This window comes from Labeo rohita, chromosome 25 (assembly GCF_022985175.1).
Source record: "Labeo rohita strain BAU-BD-2019 chromosome 25, IGBB_LRoh.1.0, whole genome shotgun sequence".
NCBI lineage: Eukaryota > Metazoa > Chordata > Actinopteri > Cypriniformes > Cyprinidae > Labeo > Labeo rohita.
In genome coordinates this window covers 13100554-13127254 of record NC_066893.1, presented here as the reverse complement: position 1 = coordinate 13127254, position 26701 = coordinate 13100554, and the positions used below count along the sequence as shown (strand labels likewise).

General features: G+C 34.2%; 2 protein-coding genes across 6 annotated transcripts; one reads left to right on the top strand and one right to left on the bottom strand.

Moving 5' to 3' along the window:
* The first annotated feature begins 3678 nt into the window (after positions 1-3678).
* tnnt2d (troponin T2d, cardiac) lies at positions 3679-7884 on the top strand. 2 transcript variants are annotated; one of them, XM_051099288.1, is made up of 10 exons: positions 3679-3823; positions 3922-4424; positions 4502-4559; positions 4651-4767; positions 4949-5026; positions 5294-5407; positions 5515-5627; positions 6874-6964; positions 7181-7218; positions 7325-7884. In XM_051099288.1, the coding sequence occupies exons 2-10, from the start codon at positions 4366-4368 to the stop codon at positions 7368-7370; spliced, it is 714 nt and encodes a 237-aa protein (XP_050955245.1). In that variant the 5' UTR covers positions 3679-3823; positions 3922-4365; the 3' UTR covers positions 7371-7884. The 2 variants fall into 2 exon arrangements, with proteins under 2 accessions (XP_050955245.1, XP_050955244.1); XM_051099287.1 differs by having other exon boundaries at positions 3768-4424.
* Positions 7885-8369: 485 nt separating this feature from the next.
* Positions 8370-25168, bottom strand: dnm1l (dynamin 1-like). Of its 4 annotated transcripts, XM_051099280.1 has the most exons (20): positions 24944-25168; positions 22742-22886; positions 22344-22379; positions 21792-21838; positions 19900-19971; positions 18233-18319; positions 17981-18143; positions 17697-17817; positions 15129-15260; positions 14831-15037; positions 14519-14639; positions 14112-14267; positions 12639-12728; positions 12453-12545; positions 12296-12349; positions 12035-12106; positions 11507-11665; positions 11256-11365; positions 11010-11169; positions 8370-8755 (listed from the first exon to the last, which is right to left on the bottom strand). In XM_051099280.1, exons 1-20 carry the CDS (start codon positions 25043-25045, stop codon positions 8699-8701), a joined length of 2184 nt encoding a protein of 727 aa, XP_050955237.1. In that variant the 5' UTR covers positions 25046-25168; the 3' UTR covers positions 8370-8698. The 4 variants fall into 4 exon arrangements, with proteins under 4 accessions (XP_050955237.1, XP_050955239.1, XP_050955238.1 ...); XM_051099282.1 differs by lacking the exon at positions 12035-12106; XM_051099281.1 differs by lacking the exon at positions 22344-22379.
* Between the last annotated feature and the right edge of the window lie 1533 nt (positions 25169-26701).

The window sequence follows — 26701 nt, the reverse complement described above, 5'->3', positions numbered from 1 at the left end:
CTCGCCCCCTTGTCATCCAAGATGTTCATGTCTTTCTGTCTTCAGTCGTAAAGAAATTATGGTTTTTGAGGAAAGCATTTCAGGATTTTTCTTCATATAATGGACTTGATTGGTGCCCCGATTTTGAACTTCCAAAATGTTGTTTAAATGCGGCTTCAAAGGGCTCTAAACGATCCCAGCGGAGGAAGAAGGGTCTTATCTAGCGAAACATCATTTTTTTCAGAAAATAAAAATTTGTCTACTTTTTAAGCACAAAAGCTCATGTAGCACAGGTTCTGGGATGTGCGTTCACGTACTATTGAATAATTTCGAAAGGTCACGCCGAACGTAGGCGGAACTACAGACCCAGTGTTACAAAGCGAACGCACAAAGACTAAGAAAGTGCAAGTAAGTCAAACGCTGTTTACAAACAAAAAGATACAACGATAAAGGACAATTCTGAAGTTGTAGGAGAAAACAACTTTAGAATTTTTTCGCCATACTCTACCTTTTTGAGCTGGAGTACACAGACGATGAACTTAGATGTGATTCGTAGTAGTGGTGGGATGTTCGGATCATTTTACCAACTCGGACCTTTGAGTCTCGTTCAGCAAAATAAACAAATCTTTTTTCGAGTCATTTCGTTCAACGTAGGAAAATATAATTAAAATGTTACATGTTACTTCCCTAACACATTTACTGCTTACACAAACGTTGATTACACTACAAACACGAAAAAAACTATAATGCTATAAGAAACAGAAAAGATTAATTCATTGTTTACCAGGGTTTTTAATCTATGATTAGCTCACCTCACCTCCTTTCGGACAAGTTTTCGGGTTTGAGTCGTTCGTTCATCACATGACAGCCCCATAAGATGAACGAATGAACTGAAAAACCCGAAGACTCAAAACAGGTGAACTAATTCCAGTACAGAACCTAATAGGATGTTGCACATGCACTCTCCGAGATGACTCGTTCTTCCCGAGTCACATTAAAGATTCGTTCAAAATAAATGAATCGTTCAAGAACGACCAATCACTAATTCGTAGCATCGTGAACGTGCATCCCAGAGCCTGTGCTACACAAGCTTTTGTGCTTAAAAAGTATACAAATTTTTATTTTTCGAAAAAAATGACCCATCATTTTGCTAGATAAGACCCTTCTTCCTCAGCTGGGATCATTTAGAGCCCTTTGAAGCTGCATTTAAACTGCATTTTGGAAGTTTAAAATTGGGGCACCAATCAAGTCCATTATATGAAGAAAAATCCTGAAATGTCTTCCTCAAAAAACATAATTTCTTTATGACCTAAGACAGAAAGACATGAACATCTTGGATGACAAGGGGGTGAGTAAATTATTTGTAAATTGTTGTTCTGGAAGTGGAGTTCTCCTTTAAAGTAGGCTATAGTATAAAACAAGTGACAGGTGCATTTACACCAAAACACTGTTTTTGAATTTGATTGGACGCAAAAGTTTAAGTGGAAAGTCTTTTCACTTATCTTTTATACATTGACAAGCCTATTTATTTTTATTAAGCTCTCATAACTATGCATGATTATATGGTTAGCTGCATTTTATTATTTGCATTTAGCATTATTTCTAAATGTTTCTGCTGTCCGGAACACTTTAAGATTCACATTTCACATTTATTACATCTGAAAATAAAATGCTAAACAATTACAATACAATTACAGCTACCGGTAACCGTTAGAATTAATAGATGCAGTCACTTTAGAAAAATGGTCTTTTATCAATAGTGTAGCAATATATGAAGCACAGTTCATGCATAAGTCGCTTTTTTAAACCAAGGAGCTTTCTGTTGGTCAACATGGCAAAACCATTTATGACATCTTGCTCTCAAAGGTTCACCCAAAAATGAATATTACCCTGTGATTTATTCACCCTCAAGCCATCCTAGGTGTATATGACTTTCTTCTTTCAGACGAATACAATCAGAGTTATATTAAAAAATGTCCTGGCTCTTTCAAGCTTTATAATGGTAATGAATGGGTGTTGAGATTTTAAAGTCCAATAACGTGCGTCCATCCATCATAAAAAGACTCCATACAACTGCAGGGTGTTAATAAAGGCCTTCTGAAATGAATCAATGCGTTTGTGTAAGAAAAATATCCAAATTTAAAACTTTTTATAAAACGGATAGTTTTGGTCCTTGATTCTGATTGGTTGAGCTGCGTTCTAAGCTGTTGTAAATTACTCTACAAACATACACCTTTGTTTACGTCTGTGTGTTGCTCGCCAACCACTTTTTTACAACCACAACTGTTTCTGAGGAACTACATTGTTTGATGCAAGAATGTTTTTATTAATATCATTACACTTTTTTTGCTCTGTTTTGTTTTGTGAAACCTTACTACTTTTATGTGACCCTGGACCACAAAACCAGTCATAAGTAGCACCAGTACATTTGTAGCAATAGCCAACAATACATTGTCTGGGTTCAAAATGATCGATTTTTCTATTATGCCAAAAATCATTAGGATATTAAGTAAAGATCATGTTCCATGAAGATATTTTGTACATTTCCTACCATAAATATATCAAAACTTAATTTTTGATTACTAATATGCATTGCTAAAAACTTCATTTAGACAACCTTAAAGGTCATTTTCTTAATATTTTGATTTTTTTGCACCCTCAGATTACAGATTTTCAAATAGTTGTATCTCAGCCACATATTGTCCTATCCTAACAAACCATACATTATTGGAAAGCTTATTTATTCTTATTTATTCATGGCACATTGAGTCTGAAATTTTCGTGTGCGTTTTTTCGCACATTCTGCGGCCTACTCCGTTCATGAATGTGCGGTTTATAAAGATTAGGTTTGTAAAGTTTTAAATAAGGATATTTTTCTTGCACAAATGCATCGATTCACTTCATAAGGCCTTTATTAACCACCATGAGCTGTGTGGAGAACTTTTTATGATGGATGGATGTACTTTATTGGATTTTAAAATTTCAACACCCATTCACCGCCATTATAAAGCTTGGAATAGCCAGGACATTTTTTAATATAACTCAGATTGTATTCGTCTGAAAGAAGAAAGTCATATACATCTAGGATGGCTTGAGGGTGAGTAAATCATTTTTGGGTGAACTATCCCTAATTCCCGATCGTGTAGATTCTGCTTGCAAATAGTCGCCAAATGTGACCGCATTTTTAGGCTTGATTAAAAATATTACTAAATAGATGACCTGTTGATTTGATACTCATGATGTAATGCTTTATAACATGTTGCAATTTAGGTGTTTGATCATGCTTTGCTAATACTGCTTTTGCTTATGACTTTTATTCATATGCTTTGCACTTGGAGTCTCAAAGTCATGCTATGAACACTACATCTGACGAGACATTATAAATCATTTTGGTAGTTATATAGCTCAGTTCAAAATATCAATAAAATGTTTCAGATATTTAACAGTTCAAACTGTTAGTGATCTCAACAACTTGTATTGTCAAGCAAGCTTACACAGTAAACTAATGATACATGCACACATTGCCTCTGTGTGTTTTCTGCACTGCACTCATTGTCATTTGAGACAAGCTGTGTGCTTCTTTCTTTGAATGTATTGGGTTTCATGGGCTGGTAAAACAAGGCCGAGTGTGAGCAGGTCAAAGAGAATGTTTGGTTTTAGAACTTCACTGAAATGCATCTGACAGTCTAACAATAGACGGAGCCTTTCAGCGCACACCAATGAGAGGCCATTGTGATCACGTGGTGTGTTAGTATGTTAGCCTTGAGACTGCGGCCCGCTGCTCGAACGCTGCAGTCTAAAAGACAGACGCTCCTGTGTTCTCGGAGATCCACACATAAACCAGGTAAGAGTTTCAAGGGAAATCTACTTCTAACGAATCCTTGCCTTACAGGAATAACGAACAAAATGTTGTTGTTTCTTAATTCATCCTGTATTTAATAGTTTATAGTCATGTCTGACACAGAAGACGTAATGGATGAGGGAGTTCAGTGAGTAACAGTCTCTTAATCCGAAGTTTGCAAAACTTTCAAATTTGATCATTTATTTGCATGATTTATGCATGATTTATTATTATAAAAATGCATCATATTTTCACTTATAAATCTTCTGTCTCTGTGTCTGTGTGTTTTATCCCATTTTATAAAAGGGAGGAAGGTATTGTATATTTTAATAATATAATTTAACCATTTTTATTGATTTTAGTGACTATTTACATACATTTACATTTGTATATATTGTTTGCGCCAAGTATAATTAGTATACACATTATCTAAATTAGTCAAAATGTGAATATTTGCACTCAGAAAATAAATACTGCCTGTACTAATTATTATTTGAATACCATTTCGAAGACTTTTTGGAATTGTTTGTTACTATTCTCTTTCAATGCCATTAAAAACATCTCTTTCTCCAATTATAGTAGATGACTCAAAGTCCAAACCAAAGTAAGTCCTGTTGTTCTCGTACGTATCTTTATATAGCCAGACAAACATTTTTAAATAGCTTGAACTTCTATTTTCAGATATCTATCAAATATCCAAGCACCTAAGATTCCAGAGGGAGAAAAAGTAGATTTTGATGTAAGTATAGGAGGCTTTTTTTATTTAAACACACACCTCTCTCTCACTTTCAAACTCTGTAACCTGTATCCTTTGTGTGTGTGTGTTGTAGGACATCCAAAAAAAGCGTCAAGAAAAGGATTTAGCAGAACTACAGTCTCTTATAGAGGCTCATTTTCTCCAGAGACAGAAAGATGAAGAGGAACTCATTGCTCTGGTCAACAGAATCGTGAGTGTTTCCTCATAAACAATGTTTATAGCTGATGTAAACGTCTGTAATTCATATAGGTTTACACACTTTAAATATGAATGAGGGGCAGAACTTCTAATTTTAGTTTTAAACAAGACAACAGATCCTGCAAGAGGGTGCATAAACTTATGCAAAACATGTGTTTGATGTGTTTGAGCAGGATAAACGGCGAGCCGAAAGAGCCGAGCAGCAGCGAGAGAGAGCGGAGAGAGAGAAAGAGCGTCAGGCCAGACTCGCCGTGAGTTCCTGTCACATTCTGCCTGTCATCACCTGCTATCTTCCACACAACACCTGCTAAACTACACCAGCTGTCTACTGGAACACCTTTCCACCAATGACACCAAACTAGTCCTGAATTTACACCTTTAAATCACTTCCTTATATAGTCAAACTTTTGTAATTTTTACTAAACTTTTCAAACTGATTCTTTGCTCAGCCATTGAAGTGAAACAATGAAGCACAGGTTCATAATAAAGGTGAAACTTACAATCTAAATTGTTCACAGGAAGAGAAAGAGAGGAAGGAGCAAGAAGAGCAGAGAAAGAAGCAGGATGAAGATGCCAAGAAGAAGAAAGCTCTCACTAATATGACCCATCAGTATGGCGGCATACAGCAAAGGGTCAGTGTTTGCCATATTCAAGGCTGTAAATGTCAAAATATTTTGAAGTTAGATCATCATTTTATGCAAATTCCTACGTTAATATTATAATTATTGCTGAACGAAAGGGTGAAGGACGCAAAGGTGCCAAGAAACAGACCGAAAGGGAGAAAAAGAAGAAGATCCTGGCTGAACGCCGAAAACCACTGACCGTTGATCATCTGAGTGACGACAAACTCAAGTACGACATTTTTTATACAAATATTATTGGCATCGGTATCGTGTTGTTAATAAAAACACCTTTTCTTAAGTACTAACAGCATTTATTATTATTTTTATTTACGTACAATAGAATTTAGAAGTAGAATATTAGAGAATAATGTCTATCCACCTTATTCTTCAATGCGAAACTAGAAAAATATCTAGTGCAGTAAATGATAAAACTTTTTGCACTACAAACCAGTGTGTTACTAATTAAGATATTAACAATTAATAATTAAAAATTAACAATATGGTAAAACAAAACTATTTGCAATATCACACAGCAAAACGAGCTGTTTTGTACAGATAAAAATAGCTGGACGTGGATGAGACTGGAAGCCAGACCCCAGGGTTGCCAGGTTTTCACAACAAAACCCTTTCCAAGCCCAGTTGCATTGTGAGAGAAGTCCCCTAGTAAAAATCACATTCCGGGAGGTAAAATACACGTTTTTTGGCTGGGTTCCCCCAGTACAGTTTGCATTCCAGGGGCCCAGTTCCGTGGGAAAACCGCAGACTTGGCAACACTGCCAGACGCAGGTTTTCTGCTGAACTTGGCTACTTTAACACTGTTGCCGCAGGTTGAAGCAACCCCAATGACCTAATATTTAGCCTCTGGAATGCCAATTTGACCAGCGGAACCTGGCTAAAAAAATGTGATTTGTAACAGAGCCTGATTTTTAATGGGAACCCCCCTCAAAACATGATTGGGCTGCTTTTGAGCTAGTTTTGAGTAACAATTGGGCAGGTTTTGTTGTGAAAACTTGGCAACCCTGGCGCTTACTCTTATGGCAAAAATAAGGTGGACAAACAAGTACCTTTGAAAGTATATTAGTAATTCATTTTATAGCTCTCTATTCTTTCTTGCTAGTTAATGCTTGACCTTTTCCATTAATCAATATTGAGCCACTAACTTAAAACTACATTATCACTGTTAAACATTTAAAATAATTTGCAATAATGTGCCATTCACACAAACTCGTTCTTGCGTTTAAAATGTAAAGAACAGAAAATAACACAGACGCGTTTTTAGAACTAAAGTTACTATTACAACAACTAACGTTTTTCCGTGCGTTTAAAAACGAGAGGAATGCGAAAAGAACGTTCTGAAACGCGTTTTTCGAACGTAACTGCAACAAGGTGATGAAATAGAATTGAAAAATAACGCAGTGGAACGAAAGAACGCGTTTTGTGTGAACTTACCTTGATATTTGTGTCTTTCGTTACAGGGATAAAGCCACTGAGTTGTGGCAGTGGTTGATGCAGCTGGAAGCAGAAAAATACGATCTTAACGAGAGACTGAAGCGCCAGAAATACGATGTAAGTGATAACTTTCTTTACTTACGATTAAAGTAGCTTTTGAGACGTTATGGAGATTCTGTCAGACCTAGTTTTTAAAGTTCTGCAGCAGTTGACAGTTGAACAAAATCCTGTTCACTTTGAACAGATGGAGTTCGGTCTGAGGTAAACGGCGGGTTGTGTTCATTATCACTGTATTCTGTTAGCGCTTAGCTGTCATGTTTCTGTCTCTCACAGATAAATCAACTCCTTGCCCGCGTCCAAGATCACCAGAGGTATAAATCACAAGCTTGGAATCTCACTTACCACTTTGAGTGTTGAGCCATATTCAGATTTAAGGCCACAAGCTATTTTTAAACTCTTTGCTTTTCTCTCTCTTAGTGCCAAAGGACGCGGCAAAGGCAAGATGGGAGGAAGGCTGAGATAGACGTTGACAGCACACGAGAGGAATTTCTGTCCTCCTGTATTAGCTTTGTTTGATTAAGATATTTTAAAAGTCATTATTATGAACATACAAAAATGCTTTGGCTGTACATTTTTGCTTTGCAACGTCTTGCGTATTTGTGCCATGAATAAACGTTAGCATTTACTGTTAAGTTTCAGTGTACTCAATTCATGTTAATTATATTAATAAAATAAAAATATATTTAATCTGCAGCATATTATATTATTAATATATAACAGTAAATATAGTTTATAATATTGTAGTGCACCATATAAACTGTTATGTGTGAAAATTACCCACCTTTTTCATCTGGTAAGAGTGGGCGCGGACATTTGTAAATTTTATGGGTGTGGCTTCCGGTCTCATCCGCCTCCAGCTATTTTTAGCTGTACAGAACAGCTTATTTTGCTGATTGGTACTGCAAATTGGCGTGTCTTACCATATTATTTTAATGTATTTTCTTAATTATAAACATTTTAAACAGTTTTACCATTTACCACACGTTGTTATTCTTCTCGTTATTTCCGTTTAATGAACCAGACGTCTCGCATTGAAGAAAATCCAATATGTACAGATAAAGACACCAACATTGCATTAAACTATATTAATCTCAATGTTTCCCTCACCATTCATTTTATAAGACCAAAAATATAAAAATGAACAAAAATATGAAATTAAAGGTGCACCTTTTTTTGGGCTACTTTAACACGTTGCCATGGGTTGTTTTTCATGTCTGTGGGTTTAAGCGAGCACAATAATGTAATACTTAGTCCTGGAATGCAAATTTGACCAAAAAAAAACAACAAAAAAAAAACAACATGTATTTTAGCAATTGGGCAGGTTTTGTTGTGAAAACCTGGCAACCCTGGTGTAAAGTTGTACACATTTACACAAAAGAGATTTGAGGTATTGAAGAGATGGGTGCACCTTCACAAATATCCAGAAATATCGAAAGCCACAACATCATGACAAACCCATTGATCTGTTTGTGTCACTACCTTTAATTTAGGCTAGTTCAGGGACACACGTCCTTTAACAGGCCACACACATTATCTGCAGCGTACATTGTAGCTTACATACATGAAAGAAATCACTGAATGGGACAGTGTGCAGGTGTGACGTGATAAGTGCTCCCCTCGATGTAGTTCAAGAAGAGTCCGTTGCGTACATAAAACTATATTCAATACACACTAACTGACACCAGTGCATTTTTTAAGTTGGCTGTCTGTGAAATCCAGACAGAAAAGAGAGAGGGCTGACGCAGACTGCGGGTTCAAGTGAAAGGGGAGGGGCTGTACATCAGCAGGACTTCACCACAGGTGCGTTTCTCGGATCTCGGCGATCACGTGACTGGCTTTCTGCAAGGCCTGTGGGAAGAGGAGAGGATAAGAGTTTTAAAAGAGTTGAAATGCTATAAAATTCTTAATAAAAAAAGTTTAAATTTGCCTCTAAGTAATGACAGTAGTATTTAATGTATTTAACAACATTATTATCACTATGCATTATTACAAATTATATATGATGATATAATTATTAAATTATTTACACAACTATTACTATTAATATAAAGGCAACTCTGCTTTACAGTTTACATTAATATACATTACATAGTAATAATTATATTATAAAATACAATTAATATTAATTTAAAGGCTGTTCTGCATCACTACACATTTTATATGAATATAAATGACTAATTATATATTATTAAATAATTATTTAATACTATTATTTAATCTTAAATATCTGTAGCATTATTAAATTAACTTAAACATTAAATTAATTTTAAATTAATTTAAACATTTACACATTAATGTACTTTATTATTACTAATTATATATACACACACTATAATTATTAAATAATAATAAATGATCATTAACAATGAATATTACTACAAAGGCTACTCTGCATTACTGCACATTTTATATTAAATTACTAATTATATTAAATAATTATTAAATGAATAATTAATATTTATGTAAAGGCTACATTGTGTTTCTAACAAAGTTAGTACATTACTATTATTATTATTATTATTACTATAAATTATTATATGATACATTACTACTCTCCATTATTACACATTCTATTTTATTACGAATTACTAATTACATAATATTAAATAATATAATATTAATTATTATACTATTATTTATTATTAAATAATTATGCATTATTTGTAGCATTATTAAATGAATAATACATACTTATGTAAAGGCTACTTTGTGTTACTAAACATTTTTAAGTTAATATACATTATTACTACTAATTATATATAGACTATAACTATTAAATAATAATAATAATAAATTATTATTATTAAAGTCTACTCTCCATTACTATACATTTTACTTTAATATACATTATTATTACTAAATAATGAATGATTACATTAATAATTATTATTACATTAATATTGTTTCATAACAAATTACTATTATTATTATTATTATTATTATTATATTAATATTTGTATTAATGTAAAGGCTACATAACTAAACATAAAATTAATGTATATCGCTAATAACAATAATAATTATTAATAAACATTTTTATATTATGTAACATTAAAAAAAGAAATGATTAGTGGTATTAAATTAATAACAATTGATGTAAAGGTTTTTCTGCATTACAAAACATTTTCACATTAATATTATTAATTCTATATATACTATATTAAATTATAAATTATTATTAGTAGTATTATTAATATTAATCTACTCTCCATTACTGCACATTTTACTGTAATATACATTAATATTACTAATTATACCATATTAATTTATATTACAAAATAAAGAATAATAAATTACTATTATTATTATCATTATTATTATATTAATATTAGTATTATTAAATGTAAAGACTACATTAATAAACATGTTAATGTAAATTATTAATAACAACAATAACTTATTAAATAATGATTTATTTTTATATAATACTAAACAAATTATAATGATATTACTAAATTAATAATCAGTTGATGTAAAGGCTACTCTCCATTACAAAACATTGTCAAGTTAATATACATTATATTACTAATTATGTATACAATAATTATTAAATAATAAAATATTATTAACAATCAATATTATTAAGGCTACTCTGCATTACAAGACATATTAATATCCATTAATTATATAATATGATATTTAATACTATTATTTAATCAAATGATGCATTAATATTCATGCAAATTACTAATTATATATATACACACTAAAAGTATTAAATAATAATTATAATTATGATTATTATTATTATTATTATTATTATTATTATGGTTAACAAATAATTAATATCATTGTTAAGGCTACTCTCCATTACTACACATACTTTAATATACATTATTAAATATTATTACATTAATATTGCTTAATAATACATTACTAGTAGTATTATTAATATTAATGTAAAGGCTACATTATTAAACTTTAAATTATATATTATTATTATTATTAATAACAATAATAACTATTCTATAATATTAATATTAATTAATATTATTATGTATTATTAAACAATAAATTATTAGTGGTATTATTATATTAATAATGGCTACTCTACATTACAAAATATTTTTACATTAATATACATTATTATAACTGCCGCTACCTTCAGCATATCTGCGGCCTCATTGCGGCGCTGGGCCATGTCCTCTGACTCTGTGAGGAGGTCGTCGAGCAGGGCGGGTTTATACAGCTGTCCCACCAACTCGCTCTGTAAGCTGTCCTTCACATGGTTGACCAGGAAGTGCATCACAGCCTTTGGTACACTGCAGAGACACAAACAGAATGAGCATTCTGCTTCAAACACAAAACCAGAAACTAAATTACATGGCATATACTTTGTTCCACGTACCTGTCCTGGATGTTTTTACGGACAATGAGGAAATAAGACTTGATGAGCCTCTCGATGACCTCGCAGTCCCTCTGTTCACGAGCTGACAGTTTCCGGGCAACCGGCACAGGCTGGCCAAAGATCAAAACAAATCAACACTAATTCACTGTGACCGTGTTAGCAAACAACTCCCAAAGACAGCACAAACGCTTGTTGTGCTCTCACTGTTTACTGTAGTCATAATCAAAAGTATTTGTGTTTTGTAGACTCACCACATCAAGCAGGTTCACCGCGTGTCCTTTCTGAGGGCTGGCGGGGACGGAGCTCTGTGGTTTAGTCTTGTCGTCGCCCTGGCCTTCGTCTCCTTTCTTCAACATGCCTCTCCAGGTCCCCGTTCCTCCTTCCTGCTCCCCTTGAGCTCCTCCAGCCATCTAATACACACAAACAAGAACCACCAAACAGGATTGAGCGCCCACTAGTGTTTCATACACCTTTCCATGCAGTCCTTTGGTGTTTTATGTATTGCCATACAAACAGTTCACACATAAAACACCAACTTTGGTCAGAAACCAAAAAGATGCAACTGCAAAAAAGTTGCAGTTGTCGGGGGTATTCAAAATCAACCTTCAAATCAAACACAGAACAGAAGTTTGAGAAGATCCTGAGGAGTTAAACCAAAACAGCACAACAAAACTGATCTGCTGTCAGTTTAGAAGTGACCATGCAGTCAGGGGGAGCAGTTTGAGTGGGTTGAAAATCAACACCATGCTTTGCCCCTACATACAGGGGGCGCCACACACCTTAGGGCCATCGCCCTCAGCAGGCGGCTGCTCGGTGGGCGACACTGACTGCCCACCAGGACCTTTTAAGGACTACAAAGAGAGACAGGAAGAGAAGAGACTAGTCATCTAGAGAGGAAGGCGGCAGGTTTTACACTAATTCCGATCAAAACTGCAAGGAAAAGCAGGTTTATGAAACTCTTCTAGAGAGGAAGAGCCTGTCACATTTTCGTATGAGAAAATACAAGATATCCCCTGAAAGCTTAAGATTTAATATCACACCTTATCCCGGGGCACCGCTGAGGGAAGCTCTCTCATTCGGTTACGTCTCTGCTCCTGTTACGAAGACAGCAAGAATGAACCTCACACCGAAACGTGTTCTAATCAATGCATTTTGGTTATGAATCTAAATTAGATTGTCGTTAAAATATCTGTAAACCTCTATGTTGTTGTTCATGAGCCCACAGGCATCTGCGAAGTCTGGGTGTTTGGTGTTGATATAAGCCAACTCAATCGCCACAAGATTGTGAACCTGGACAACAGCGTAAAACATTCATTTAAAGAAGATACACTTGCACAGAAACTACATTAAAAGCATGAGAGGAAAAAAACCCCAAAAACTAACCATCTCATTGGTGACTGGGAGCCTTTTCCTGAGAAGAGAGGTGACCACTTCTACTATTGCATCATGGAGCTTTGGGAACCTAAGCAATTCCTAGGAAAGAATAAAGAATGAAATAAAATCACCCAAAATTCAAACAATCTAATTATTTTTATTGTTGGATGAAGAAAATGTTGGATAAGAAAAGGTTCAAGAAAAACGTGTTGCACAATAAACATTTAATTTTGTTCACTTTGTTCACTTTTTGTTCATATCCTATGGAAGCCCATTTTCGTCACTGGTTCAAAAAAAAAAAAAAAAAAAAAAAAAAAAAAAAAAAGGTTATCGTAACACCTCATAATTCAGACTTTTTTCTCAAAATTGCATGATACAAACTCAAAATTCTGACTTTTTTTTTCCTCGCAAATACAAGTATCTTGCAATTCTGACTTCTTTTTTCAGTATTGAGAGATGTAATCTCGCAACTGTGAGTTATGAAGTCCAATTTTGAGGGGGAACAAAGACTGCTATGTTCTCAGAATTGCGAATTTAGAACTCAGAATTCTGACGGAAACAGGCTTACATAATATTAATCAGATTAGTATAATTATTAAAAATATAAATAATTAAACAAAAATAATTATAAATTAATAATAATAAAACCACACACACACACAAATCGAACAACATTGGTAAAACTAATAATACAGAGCAATATAAAAAATAATAATATAACTAATAAAAATGCACAAAAATGAAAATTATGATAAAACTATAAAACTATAATAATAGTAGTAAGACAAATATAAGTTTAACTTAATAAAAATTACAAAAAAATAAAACAATGCTAATAAAACCACAATATAATAACTAATAAACACAAATGAAAACAATTTAAAAAAAATGCTGATAAACTTAATCTAATCATTTTAAGTATCAGCAATTATATTTTAATGGTTGGATGTAAATATGTAGCGTATAAGAATAAGAAATGGTTCAACAAACGAACAGTTTTATAATAAACATTTAATTTGTACATAATTACTCAACTACAACTATATGGAAAATAAGCTAAATAAGCACACAAAAATCGATACATTTAATATCAACATGTTTTTTAAACTGACAGTATTTACTCAAAATGTAAAAACTGACACTAGGTGGTAGACAGGACACATTTTTAATTGGCCAATCAGACACGGTTATTCATCTGGGTTCTATTTCAGTTATTGTTGTTTTCTTTGTTGAACCATTAATGAACCATTGATGTCACATGGGCTATTTTAAGAATGTCCTTACCACCTTTCTGAGCCTTGAACGTGTCAGCTGCATTGCTGTCTATGCAGGATCAGAAAGCTCTCAGATTTGATCAAAAATATCTTAATTTGTGTTCCGAAGACGAACAAAGGTCTTACGGGTTTGGAACAACATGAGGATAAGTAATTACAACAGGCATAAAGCAGCATGTATATGCAGACCAACAATTGATCAGTCTACCTGAGTGCTGTAGTTGCTACAGTGCTGAATGATCCTCTGCATCTCTTCATGCACCAGCTCCACACAGCGCAGACTGGGCTCCTCCAGACGCTTTACCTGCCTTTTCACCAGCAGCTCAAACGACACCTCAGGCACAAACAGTGCAGGACGGGGACCCTGAGGAAACACAAAACAATTACATTATACACTACAGAAATATACACCTCAAACTATCTAGCTCTACGATGTTATACAACAGCCTCTTTAAGTCACTCGAATAATTAAAGGAGTTTTGCTACAGCAGAAACCTGCAGTTTTGGAGCACAACTGGTTGCAGTCTCTATTTTACATCCCTAAAAATACAGTCGGGACTAAATTAAAATGATAAAATAAGAATGTAGAAGTCAAATATTCACTACACAACCTACCGTAGCATTCCTAATAGCTGTAAGCACATCTATGGTTGTAAGTCCTCCAAGAGGATCGACCGACTCCAGTGTCCTACCAAACGTCTCATGGAAAATATAACAAATTCTTGCACCACCACACCTGAAATATTAGAATTAACAACTATGGTTAGCACTAACACCAACTAGTTTGGAGTCAACAAGATTTTTATATAAAATAAATCAATATTTTTATTCAGCAAGCATGTATTAAACTGATCAAAATTACATTTGAAAGTAAATAAAAAGGGAACTGGACAGTATTTCAGTAAATGGAAGAAAAGGGGAACTAACAGCTCAGCGGTCTCAATGTATTTGGCCGTTCCTTCAATAGTGTTGCAGTACTCTGTGGCGAACTTTGTGATGAGCTGCAGCAGGGTGGCGCTCATATCCTCCACCGGCTCGCCATAGCTGCTGAGCAGGGACTGATACTGGGCTGCTAAAACGTTGATACGCGTCTTCAGCTCCGGTAGACAGTCCCTAATGTGATGCATCAATAACCTGGGGGGGAAAAAGGGGATTTTAATACTTCAAAAAACAGATATGCTCAGCAAAAGTAATGAAATTTGGTGTTTCAAGCTTAAACTCTCACCTATTTAATGTTCTGGCGAGATACTTGGTTCCGTTTCTGTTGGCGAGGGAGGGGTATTTTTTCTGCAGGAAGGCATGCTCATCACGGATGGAGTCTGCCACACTTTTCTTATTATTGATGTCCAGTTGACTCCTGTATTAAGATATTTAGTAATTTTTTTTTTTAGATATCTTTGTTAATATATCAGTATCATGTACTTATATATACAGTGGAGATCAAAATAAGAGAACAAACAATAATTCCCTACATTTCAAGGTCACTACTTAGTACTATTTGACGTTATCCTAACAGGAGCAGAAGGGCAGTTTTCAAAGGATATTTCATAAATGAACTGTATTCTGAAGCACTGTGAAAAAATTAAACAAGATATTTAAAAAAAGAACACAAAAGAATCAAAATTAGAAAAATACACTTACAAATACCACCAAGTTTTTGGTGTTAATCTGGCACATGGTGCTAATTTCCTTAATTATATGACAAACCCTATTTAACTGAAAGCATTCCTTCAATTTTCACTGAGACTGCAAGATGATGGGCCGTTCTAAGCTGACTGAAACCCTGCAACAGGCCAAAGCGTTGACACTTTCAGCTACTACACAAGAAGTTGTTTGTTCCAAATCTGTAATTTCTTGAATACTGCAGGTTTACAATGACACTAGTTCATTCAAGTCCCTCAAAAAGACTGGTTGTCCACATAGGACAAATGCATGAGAAGGTAGGATAATGCAGAGACTCTCAATGGGGAATCGGTTCAACACTGCAGCTGGAATTGCTTGTTAGTTTAGTGCTGAACAGGGTCTGGGTCTGGATCTGTCCCGGTATGTTTAAGAGAGGTCGGACTGAAAGTGCACTCTGCAGTGATCATCAGCAGAAAGAATCAAAACACTAAGCTCATCTTTGCTGAGGAGCATGTTGTGTGGACAGAGGAGAACTGCTCCAAAGTTCACTTTAGTGATGAGAGCAAGTTTCATTTATTTGGGTCTGATCCGTCAAACTAAGGAAAGACTAAACCCCAAGTGCGTAAAGAAGTCAGTGAAAGGTGGAGGAGGAAGTGTCATGGTTTGGGGGATGTTTTCTGCAGCAGGTGTTGGGCGTCTTATACAGATACATGGTTGAGTGAACGCAAATGTTTACCAGAACCTCCTTCAGCAACATGTGACTCCTTGGGTAAAGCAGTTCCTTGAAGCTAAGAATAGTGAAATAATGAAATGGCCAGGCCGAAGTCCTGATCTAAACCCAACTGAAAATCTCTGTAAAATGCTTGCCAACTAAGAAACTCAGTACAGAAGATCACAACCACTGCAGTCCGAGAAACTAGTGATGTCCTGAAGTCATTTGAAGTCATTCAAGGTCATTCAACTCTACACTTCCTACTATTTTCTGACAGCTGTAACCCTCCAAAATTTTAGTTGTAATCTTCTTTCGTGTTACAGTGGTTATTGTTCTCTATGTTTGATCACTGTGTTTTCCACAAAATAAAGATTTTGTTGAAATGCCTTGGATATTTTGTCAAACATGTTAGTGGTATACCCACAGCTGACATTCCAAATTTAGAGCAATGAAGATTAAAAATATTTCAACTGTTCTCGAATTTTGATCTTTACTGTATATATTTGAATAATTAATTAACATTCTATTTAACATAAATTAACATTTTAAATATATTGACAGCTGTATTATTAGGGCTGCCCTCGACTAAAGATTTTTCTGGTCGACTTGTAGTCATTTTAAGCATTAGTCAACTATTAGTTGCATGTTTATTAATGAACCATATAAATCATAATGAGCCTTTAATTGCTTACATAGTCTAATAAGCACTCAAGCGCACACATAAAGCTATAAACAAGGCTATAAAGCTATATAATAATTATGAATGTGTCAGGGAAAAACAGCAAGGAGATTGCATTAATGTTTTAATAATTTATTGATAAACTAGTGCTTCCTTTGTTTTCAGTTTAAGACATGAAGTCAGCAACACTGGCTGCTCATCTCTGCAGTAGTGATGCGCCTGTGTGCACATTTCACATGCATGACATAACCTGAGAATATTTGTTTTCTATTTTAATTGGTTCATTTAAAAAAAAAAAAAAAGACAATTCGCTCTCTATAGATATATTTTTCATGTCTGTAAGGCAAGTATAGGCTACACAGAGTTTCGGAGTTTCGCACTCAAGTTCACAGAAAGAGATGGTAGACAGAGCAGCCTGTTTGCTTTTTACAGATTCGAAAGATGTATTACGTTTATCTGTATGACCAAATGACGGAGTATTTTAAGATCAAGAGACCGCAATGGCGCCTTCACCTGTCATGCACTTGTTTAGCTTCCACACTTCACACAGACACTTTAATAATGCACATTTTTCTAGGTAAACATTAGATTGAGCGGCCATGTTGCTACTACAAACATTCAAATGTAAAGCCATATTTGAGGTCATTGAGTGATAGGTGAGGGTTTGGATGTCCAAAATATAATTTTGGTTGACCAACCTTCTTCTCATCAACTAACTGTTTGTTGACTAGTAGGGGGCAGCCCTACATATTATTAAACATTTATCTTTTTTTTTGTACCTGTTGACCACTCCTATCAGTCCTAGTTTGACAGGAATAACTCTGCCCATGAGAACATCCATTGCATCAGTACCGGCATCCATCAGATCAAGTTTAGTCACTACAGCCAGTGTTCTGCGACCTAAAGGCAGAAAAGGAAAAATAAAATGCTGTGTCACTAAAAAAAAAAAAATCTGCATCACACAGCTATGCAGAAAACATCACATCACACAAACTAAAAGGTACAGACATTGTGTGCAAAAAAAAATGCACACGCAGACCAAAATAAACGTTAATATGCTGACCGTCTGGATCCACCTCACGGGCCACTTTTAGAGCTTCAGAGGTGGCCATGTCTGTGTTGGCTGCAGTGACAGCTAAAATGATGCAGTTGGGATTGCTGATGTATTTTAAGATCAGTTCACGGATCTGCAGCTCGATATCTTTAGGCTGGTCTCCCACCGGGACCTGAACAAGAATATATCAGTGTCAGCATCAGAAAATAATCCACAAAAGGAACATTCAAACAGGCCTAGCTAAGCTACTGAATAAAACACCTTTGTGATGCCAGGCAGATCCACCAGCGTGAGATTGACGACATGTGGGGAGAAGATTTTCAGGTGAATTGGCTCATCACTGATCCCCTGTGAAACAATGACACAAGATGTATTTGTTAAACTACAGATGTCAGTAGAAACTACACTAAAGTTTAAAAATTTGGGGTTGGTAAGATTTTCTTTATGCTTTTGAAAGAAGCCTTTTATGTTCAGTAAGACTGCCTTTTTTGATCAAGCACTATTATTGTGAAATATTATTACAATTTAAAATAATCTAGTTATTAGTTCTGTCAAAATTAGCATGTTAACACATTTAATTTTTTCAGTTTAACGCATTAAAAATATTTAATGCAGGGGCAGAGCTAGGGTTGGCCACCCCACTCACAACTGCTGCTTCTGTCTCTTTTTTGTTGACAAGAAGTGCGTTTATTTAAATGTCTTTATGACCACATTAAATGCACTCTATTTCACCTCAGCGCCAGGCGCTAGTCAAATAAGTGCTGAAACAGTACGACAGTGAACTGCGGTCAGATGAGATGTTGTCAGGCCATATGTCAGTAAAAACAAATTTACCTGTCCTGTCAGCTGTAATACCATGTTCGTAGCGCATGGTCTTCAATTGCACGCACAAATACAGCAGGAAGCACTTTAGCCTGTATCATTTCATATTAAAGCGCAAATGAAACTACGAGCATGCGTGTCAGCTCTGCGTAACATTCAGCATTGGCAGCTCTTAAAGTAATAGCAGCCAAATAAGCTAATAACCCACTGCTGTGATGTCTATTAATCGAAGAACAAAGAAAAAAAGAGGAAATCAATAACTTTTGTAGCTTTAAGGATTCGTCTATATTTAATTTAGTATTTTGTGTTTCCTATTTCCTATTTGCTGAAGGTCACAGGTAAATAATGTTAAATAGTTTACTTAAATTAAAAGTTTTTTTATTTTTTTAAGTCTAATAAATGTTAAAATTGATAGCTCTCAATTAAACTGTAATGTTGAATGGCTTATAGTCAATGGTTAAACATTAGGGGGTAAAAAACATTTTCATAGAGACATCAGTAATATTGGTATCAGTGATACTTGCCTTCAGTCATAAAAAAAAAATGCCACTGAACAAATATTAAAAATATGTCTTTATGTTGTTTCTACATTAATCTGAAGATTAAATGTGAAATTATTGCAATATAAAAGTATATTTAAAAACCTTAATGTTATGCAATTAATACGTTTTTTTTTTTTAAGTCGACTGACAGCACTATTTAATATATTTAAAAAAATGTATTTATTCCTGGCAAATCTGAAACTTCAGTTTCATTACTCCAGTCTTCAGTGTCACATGATCCTTCAGAAATTATTCTAATATGCTGATTTGCTGCTCAAGAAACATTTCTTATTAATGTTGAAAACAGTTGTGCTGCTTAATATTTTGTGTAACCTGTGATACTTTTTCCCTGGATACTGACAAGTTAAAAACAATACCATTTATTTGAAATAAAAATTATAATTGTCTTATGATCGATTTATTGCATTGATGAAAAAAAGTATTAATTTCTAAAATAAATAAATAAATAAATAATAATCTTACTGACCCCAAAATTTATACAGTAATACACATACAGGTTTAAAAAAAATATCTGATTTAGTTTGTATAGTTACTCTTCCATACCTTGTTATTGCCAGAAACTCTTTCAGTTTCATTTTCAATTTCTTGCCTGATTTCATCAAATTCTGTGTAGATCTAAAAGGCAAAGACACAAGATTAACAATCATGATATCTCACTTCATAAAGACCTAAATTAAACTTGCATAAAATTAAACGAATGGCATTAATGCTACATGAGGTGAAGATGTGTCTGGTCTCAAGACCACACTGCTGTATCCTCGTGATAATTAGGACCAACACGTTCTTGATGTTCATGAATTATAGGACTTGCTCTTCTTTATCTGCTCATCATCAAACTATGAAATCAAACAAACTCACTGCACTGTTGTTTGTAGCACATGGCCTGACGGCCAGACTGACTTATTAAATCAACACTGTATATTGTCTCTTTGATGTAACAACTTTTTTACCTGGACTTACTCAAATGTGATGCAAGATATATAGAGAGTCGGATGATCCCATTTTAAACAAGTCTTGTGACACTGGGTCTCGTTGATTAACTATGTGTACACACATACATTTGTTTGTGATATCTGCATCTAAACATTTTCATGATAATTCATCAATAACTTTAGAACTAAAATACAGTTGAGGTCATACATACACCTGTCTGAATCTGCAAAATGTTAATTATTTCACCAAAATAAGAGGAATCATACAAAATGCATGTTAATTTTTTTTTATTAAGAACTGACCTGAATAAGATGAGGTTTACATATAGTCCACAAAAGAAAATAATACTTTTACCCTGTTCAAAAGTTTTCATACACTTGATTCTTAATACTAATTTGTTACCTGAATGATCCACAGCTGTGTTTTTTTGTTTAACGATAGTTGTTCACAAGTCCCTTGTTTGTTCTGAACAGTTAAACTGCCTGCTGTTCTTCAGAAAAATCCTTCAGGTCCCATTAATTCTGTGGTTATTCAGGATTTTTGTGTATTTGAACCCTTTCCAGAAATGACTGTATAATTTTGAGATCCATCTTTTCACACTGAGGACAACTGAGGGACTATGCAACTATTACAGAAGGTTCAAACACTCACTGATGTTCCAGAAGGAAACGCAATGCTTTAAGAGACGGGGGTGAAAACTTTTTGAAACTGAAGATCAGGGTAAATTTAAATTTAAAAACTTATTTTGTCTTCTGGGAAACGTTTAAGTATCTTCTGTAGCTTCTAAAGGGCAGTACTAAATGAAAGAAATATGATATTTAGGCAAAATATAATAAATGTACACATCTTCATTCTGGTCAAAAGTTTACACCCCTGGCTCTTAATGCATGGTTTTTCCTTATGGAGCATCAGTGAGCATTTGAACCTTCTATAATAGTTGCACAGGAGTCCTTCAGTTGTCCTCAGTATCAAAAGATGGATCTCAAAATCATACAGTCATTGCTGGAAAGTTCAAATATGCAAAAATGCTGAAAACCCAAAGAATTTGAGGGACCTGAAGGATTTTTCTAAAGAACAGCAGGCAGTTTAACTGTTTGGACAAACAAGGGACTCATAAACAACTATCACTAAACAAAAAACCCAGCTGTGGATCATTCAGGTAACAACACTGTATCAAAAAAAAAAACTTTTGAATGAGGTCATTTTTATAAATTCAACAATTATTCTCTCTTATGGACTATATTTTACTGTCTTTAATGTGAAATATCTTATTCAGGTCAGTACTAAATAAAAAAAAATAACATGCATTTTGTACGATCCCTCTTATTTTGGTATAGTAATTAACATTTAGCAGATTCTACAAGATTTACGTAATTTTTTTTTTTTTTTTTTACTTCAACTGCATGTTCTAAATTACCGAAAACATAGGAACAACTGAAACCACACACACACACACACACACACACACACACACACACAAAATTCACTCTTTGAGGCACTACCTTGTTTTTGGTGTGTAGGAATTTCCCCCACTCTTCTCCATCCACTCCTGTGAAAAACAACATTGACAATGACACTGTCAATGACACAATAGATAACTTTCACTTTCATCAGTTTACTCTAAGTAGGATAGGGTTTTGTTTCACAACAACATATTTCTATTACCCAAAAGCACCAGTACTGCAAATGAAACAAAAACTGCTACAAAACAAAGGCCAAGCGCAGTGTATTGTGGGTAGCACAGCATACCTAGCTTATTCTAACACACACTGCTCTAATAAAGACTTTGAAGGTGACATTTAAATTGCAACTGATGACTGTTAGAGAGTTAACAGTGAGTAAACAGACATCTAGAGTCCCAAATCATTCATACTCACCAATCTGAAAGTGAAACTGGATTGTACTCTAAATTCCTCAGTCTGGGTTTGTTTAAGCTAAGTCATTGCATTGGCAACGTAACCAAAACTTATAATCAAATATAAGCAGGATGAGAAAAAAAAAAACACAAAGCTGCTCAACACAAGCAAAAGGGCAAGGAATAAGGAAAAGGAGACCTTTGTAAAGGCGCCCATTTTTCCAGACATTGGGGTCTGTGTTTAAAGAGAGATGACAGAGGGTTAGCCTGCAGCAGTGCCGTCTTTATAGGAGTCTAGAGTAGCCAAAACCACACAAATGCAGAGATGCCCATGCTAAAAGCTTCATCTATGGATTTGTATGGACTAGATGCTTACTTATTTTATTTAAACAAACAGCAAACATGAATAAATCAACTTGGATCACTACCTTTTCCTTTCTCTTTTGACTTAGTACCTGATTCCACTGCATTGCCATTGATTGAGCAACCAAATTAGAAACAAAGCAGCACTGAGTAACTTCCTAAATCCCACAGACACAAACTGCAGGTCATTAATTCATGCTTTTTTTGACAAATAGGAAAAAAAGAAACACATACCGTTCTCCTCGCCGGTCTTTCTTCTGTCCTCGGGGTCTACGTGCACCAGCTGGAGGATGAGAGGTCTGCGGGTGACGATGCCTGTCCCACGAGGCAGGAGGTCGCGGCCAACCAAACTCTCCAGCACTGAACTCTTTCCGCTGCTCTGTTAATCAGATTAACAAACAAGTCAGTACTGGATTTTTGAACATTTAGTTAAGACAAAAATGTTTTAAATACCTAAAAGTTCACTTTGTTGATCAAACCAGTATCATATTTGAATTTCTAAAGCATGTAAATGATCAAAATTTGTTGAAAAACCTGTTGTACACAATCTACTACATGCCTTCTGTTGTCTGATTGATAGTTTATACCTTTTGAAATACTCAAAAAACAGAAAAAACAGTAATATTGTGAAATATTATTACAGTTTAAAATAACAGTTGTTATATATATATATATATATATATATATATTTTATTTTATTTTATTTTTTTTAATTATAATTTATTCCTCTGATGCAAAGCTGAATTTTCATCAGTCATTACTCCAGTCTTCAGTGTCACATGATCAGAAATCATTTTAATATGCTGATTTATTACTTTTATTATTAAGTTAGAAACAGTTGTGCAGCTTAATATTTTTTGGAACCTGTGATTGTTTGATGAATAAAAAGTTACATATGAAAAAAACATATATAAATGCAGTAAACCTGAAAAAAAATTCTACTCAGCAGTTTTCAACATAATGATAATAAATGTTTTTTGAGCAGCAAATCAGAATATTAGAATGATTTCTGAAGGATAATGTGACTGGAGTAATGATGCTAAAAATTCAGCTTTGAATAAATTACATTTTAAAATATATTCAAATAGAAAGCAGTTATTTTAAATAGTAAAAATATTTAAAAATTGTACACTTTTTTGCTGTACTTTGGATAAAAAAATGCATGCTTGGTGAGCAGAAGAGACTTCTTTAAAAACATTAAAAATCTTACTGCTCCAAAACTTTGGTAGTGTTTTATTGGGAGATACAGAGTGACAACCGATATTTATATGCATTTTAATAGTGTTATACTGTTTTAAATCTCATTACAAGCTATTAGTTTTTAACCCGATTTTTAGATATGACTACAGGATCTGCATCAAATTGCTTATTTTGCTCAGTTTGGGCCTCTGGATAAAATTGAGGTGTTTTTGCTCCATATTCTCACTATATGAGCCATTAAAGCCCAATATGATACAAAAATGAAACACTTCGGCAAACTTTATTTATTTTTTACTTCATATGTCAGGCTTTACAGGGTTAACAAGACTTTCTTGGGCACCCGACAGCCATATCCTCTTAAGCGGTCAGTGAAAGTCCTTGCTTTAAGACTCTATAAACTTATTATACCCTAAGCGTGTGTGGCAGATAGTACGAAACTCCTCTACTTCATGAGTCAGTCTCTGGTTTACTTGCATTAAAGATCTATATTAGAACACTATCCACAATATCATTCTTCCATAGTGAAATGATGCAGATATCTTGTATAATGTCAGGATGGAAAAGATCCACAATCCTTTTCACCTTAGCTCTGCTCTACCCATTTTGTCCTTCATGTACAGTGAGTTCTGCAGCTGTCCAGTCTAAACATGCTGCCTGAACTGTCAAGTTCAGACCGACCATGGCGCATCTCTTCGTGTTAGCTACTATACTGAGCTCAACACAGCCTTCAAACTCACTTTATCATATTGTTCATGCTGTTAAAACATAAACATATTTCTAACAGTACGAATGTTCACATAATATGCCTGTGAAGTCGATTATTGTAATAAGAACGAGGAAACAAGCGAGGACTTGCGTTAGCACGCTAGTTAGCTTGATAGCGCTGATAACATTATTCAAAAGCTCGCTCGTTGCAGATTTTGATTTTATTGTCTAAATTTTCAGTATTTTAAAGCGACATGCGTTTATTTGTCATTGACCTTGCCTTGTGTATTTAGAAATACTGTCGCAACAATAAATAAATAAATAAATGTAGCTAATAATAGGCTGTGTTTCAAAACAAGTAAACCGCCTAGCAAGGAAGCTTAAGGAGCGTTTAAACTCTAGATACCATTCTGAACTTTGTCACCCAAAGATTCTGTCTAGGTAGGTACCTCACTATTTCTTGAGACCCCCCGCCATAGACCTGTTTCAGTCTGAATGGAAACCGCAAATAAAACATTACGTTAATGTTACCTGCGTTCCCACCACTGCAATCTGAGGCAGCTGGATAATATCCGCCCCGACTGTGTTAAAAACATCCTGGAGTTTGTTAATGACAGGAATAAGAGCCTCCATCGCGGTGACGATCTCTTCCCCTGTCAAAATGAATGAGCTAAGGCGAACACCCCGGCTAAACACGGCACAAAGTCATCCAATGTCCCTCACACTGGCACCATGAACCAACCCGGCCGCGGAAAAACTGCGCACCGGTGCATTGTGGGAACTGTAGTTTTAGACGAGAGAACAGCTGTTGACCCACTTTTGAATTTTCTGGAATTAAACTACATTTCCAAGCATTGTTCCGAGTGAATGCGCCAAGGCAACTGTAACTATGGGGTGAAACAAAAATATTTTGGAGCTACAGGAAAACATGTTTTGGCGTGAGGTAACGCTGAACGCAGTTAAAGTGCCAATATTACGTAAATTATGACCCATGTAGCTATGCGGTGTTATTAATATGGTTATCTGAAAACTATATTCATCATTTACACTTTTTAAAAATGTAAAAAAAGATTTAGACAAACAAATAATAACACTTAAATCACTTAAAACCTAAAAGGGTTTTGAGACTTATTTCAAACTTCCTCAATGACATTAATAATTGTATAATATATGCCTGTTTCTTGTTCTATGCCACAGCTACTGAAATTCTATGTCTGCATCTACATTCACTACCAGTCAAAAGTTTTTGAACAGTATGATTTTTAATGTTTTTTTAAAGAAGTCTCTTCTGCTCACGAAGCCTGCATTTATTTATCCAAATAATAGCAAAAACAGTCAAATTTAGATTTTTTTTTTTACTATTTAAAATAACTGTTTTCTATTTGAATATATTTAAAATGTAACTTATTCCTGTGATTTCAAAGCTGAATTTTTAGCATCATTACTCCAGTCACATGATCTTTCAGAAATCATACTATTCTGATTTGCTGCTCAAAACAAACAAACAAACAAAAAAAACATAATTTTTATTATTATGTTGAAAATAGCTGAGTAGAATGTTTTTCAGGTTTCTTTGATAAATAGAAGGTTCAGAAAAAACAGCATTTAACTTTTAACAGGTAGTGTATGTATATTAAAATCAAAATGTTTTATCAATTCAAGTTTACTGAAGGTGAAAAACTCAATTTCTTGTTGTCCTCTCACATCAAAATCCATCAACATATTTGTTTAGGACTATTTTAAATAGTAAAAATATTTCAAAATTGTACTGTTTTTGTCCTTTGGATAAAATAAATGCAGGCTTGGCGAGCAGAAAAGACTTGTTGAAAAAAAACATTAAAAATCTTACTGTTCAAAAACTTTTGACAGGTAGCGTATGTATATTAAAATCAAAATGTTTTATCAGTTCAAGTTTACTGAAGGTACTAAACATGTTCCCATATCAATAAATATTTGTTTTATGAAAATCAGCAGTGAAAAGCTGGTTGTTTGCAAGAAACAAATCCATAACTAAGGTGTTTTAACTTTAAACAGTCGCTTTTGGACAAATTATGATCCAATAATCCATAATAACGCTTCCTTTAGTGAAAAACTCAATTTCTTGTTGTCCTCTCACATCAAAATCCATCAACATATTTGTTTAGGACTATTTTAAATAGTAAAAACATTTAAAAATTGTACTGTTTTTGTCCTTTGGATAAAATAAATGCAGGCTTGGTGAGCAGAAAAGAAAAAAAAAAAACATTAAAAATCTTACTGTTCAAAAACTTTTGACAGGTAGTGTATGTA

Excerpts from the sequence above, each read along its gene's own strand:
- dnm1l (XM_051099280.1), bottom strand. The coding sequence starts at position 25,045 with ATGGAGGCTCTTATTCCTGTCATTAACAAACTCCAGGATGTTTTTAAC. Across the intron at positions 11,170-11,255 it reads CGTAAAAACATCCAGGACAG|TGTACCAAAGGCTGTGATGC; the intron begins GTACGTGGAACA and ends GTGTCTCTGCAG. Across the intron at positions 8,756-11,009 it reads AGGCCGCAGATATGCTGAAG|GCCTTGCAGAAAGCCAGTCA; the intron begins GTAGCGGCAGTT and ends CTCTTCCCACAG.
- tnnt2d (XM_051099288.1), top strand. The coding sequence starts at position 4,366 with ATGCCATTAAAAACATCTCTTTCTCCAATTATAGTAGATGACTCAAAG. Across the intron at positions 5,628-6,873 it reads CTGAGTGACGACAAACTCAA|GGATAAAGCCACTGAGTTGT; the intron begins GTACGACATTTT and ends CTTTCGTTACAG. Across the intron at positions 7,219-7,324 it reads CGCGTCCAAGATCACCAGAG|TGCCAAAGGACGCGGCAAAG; the intron begins GTATAAATCACA and ends TCTCTCTCTTAG.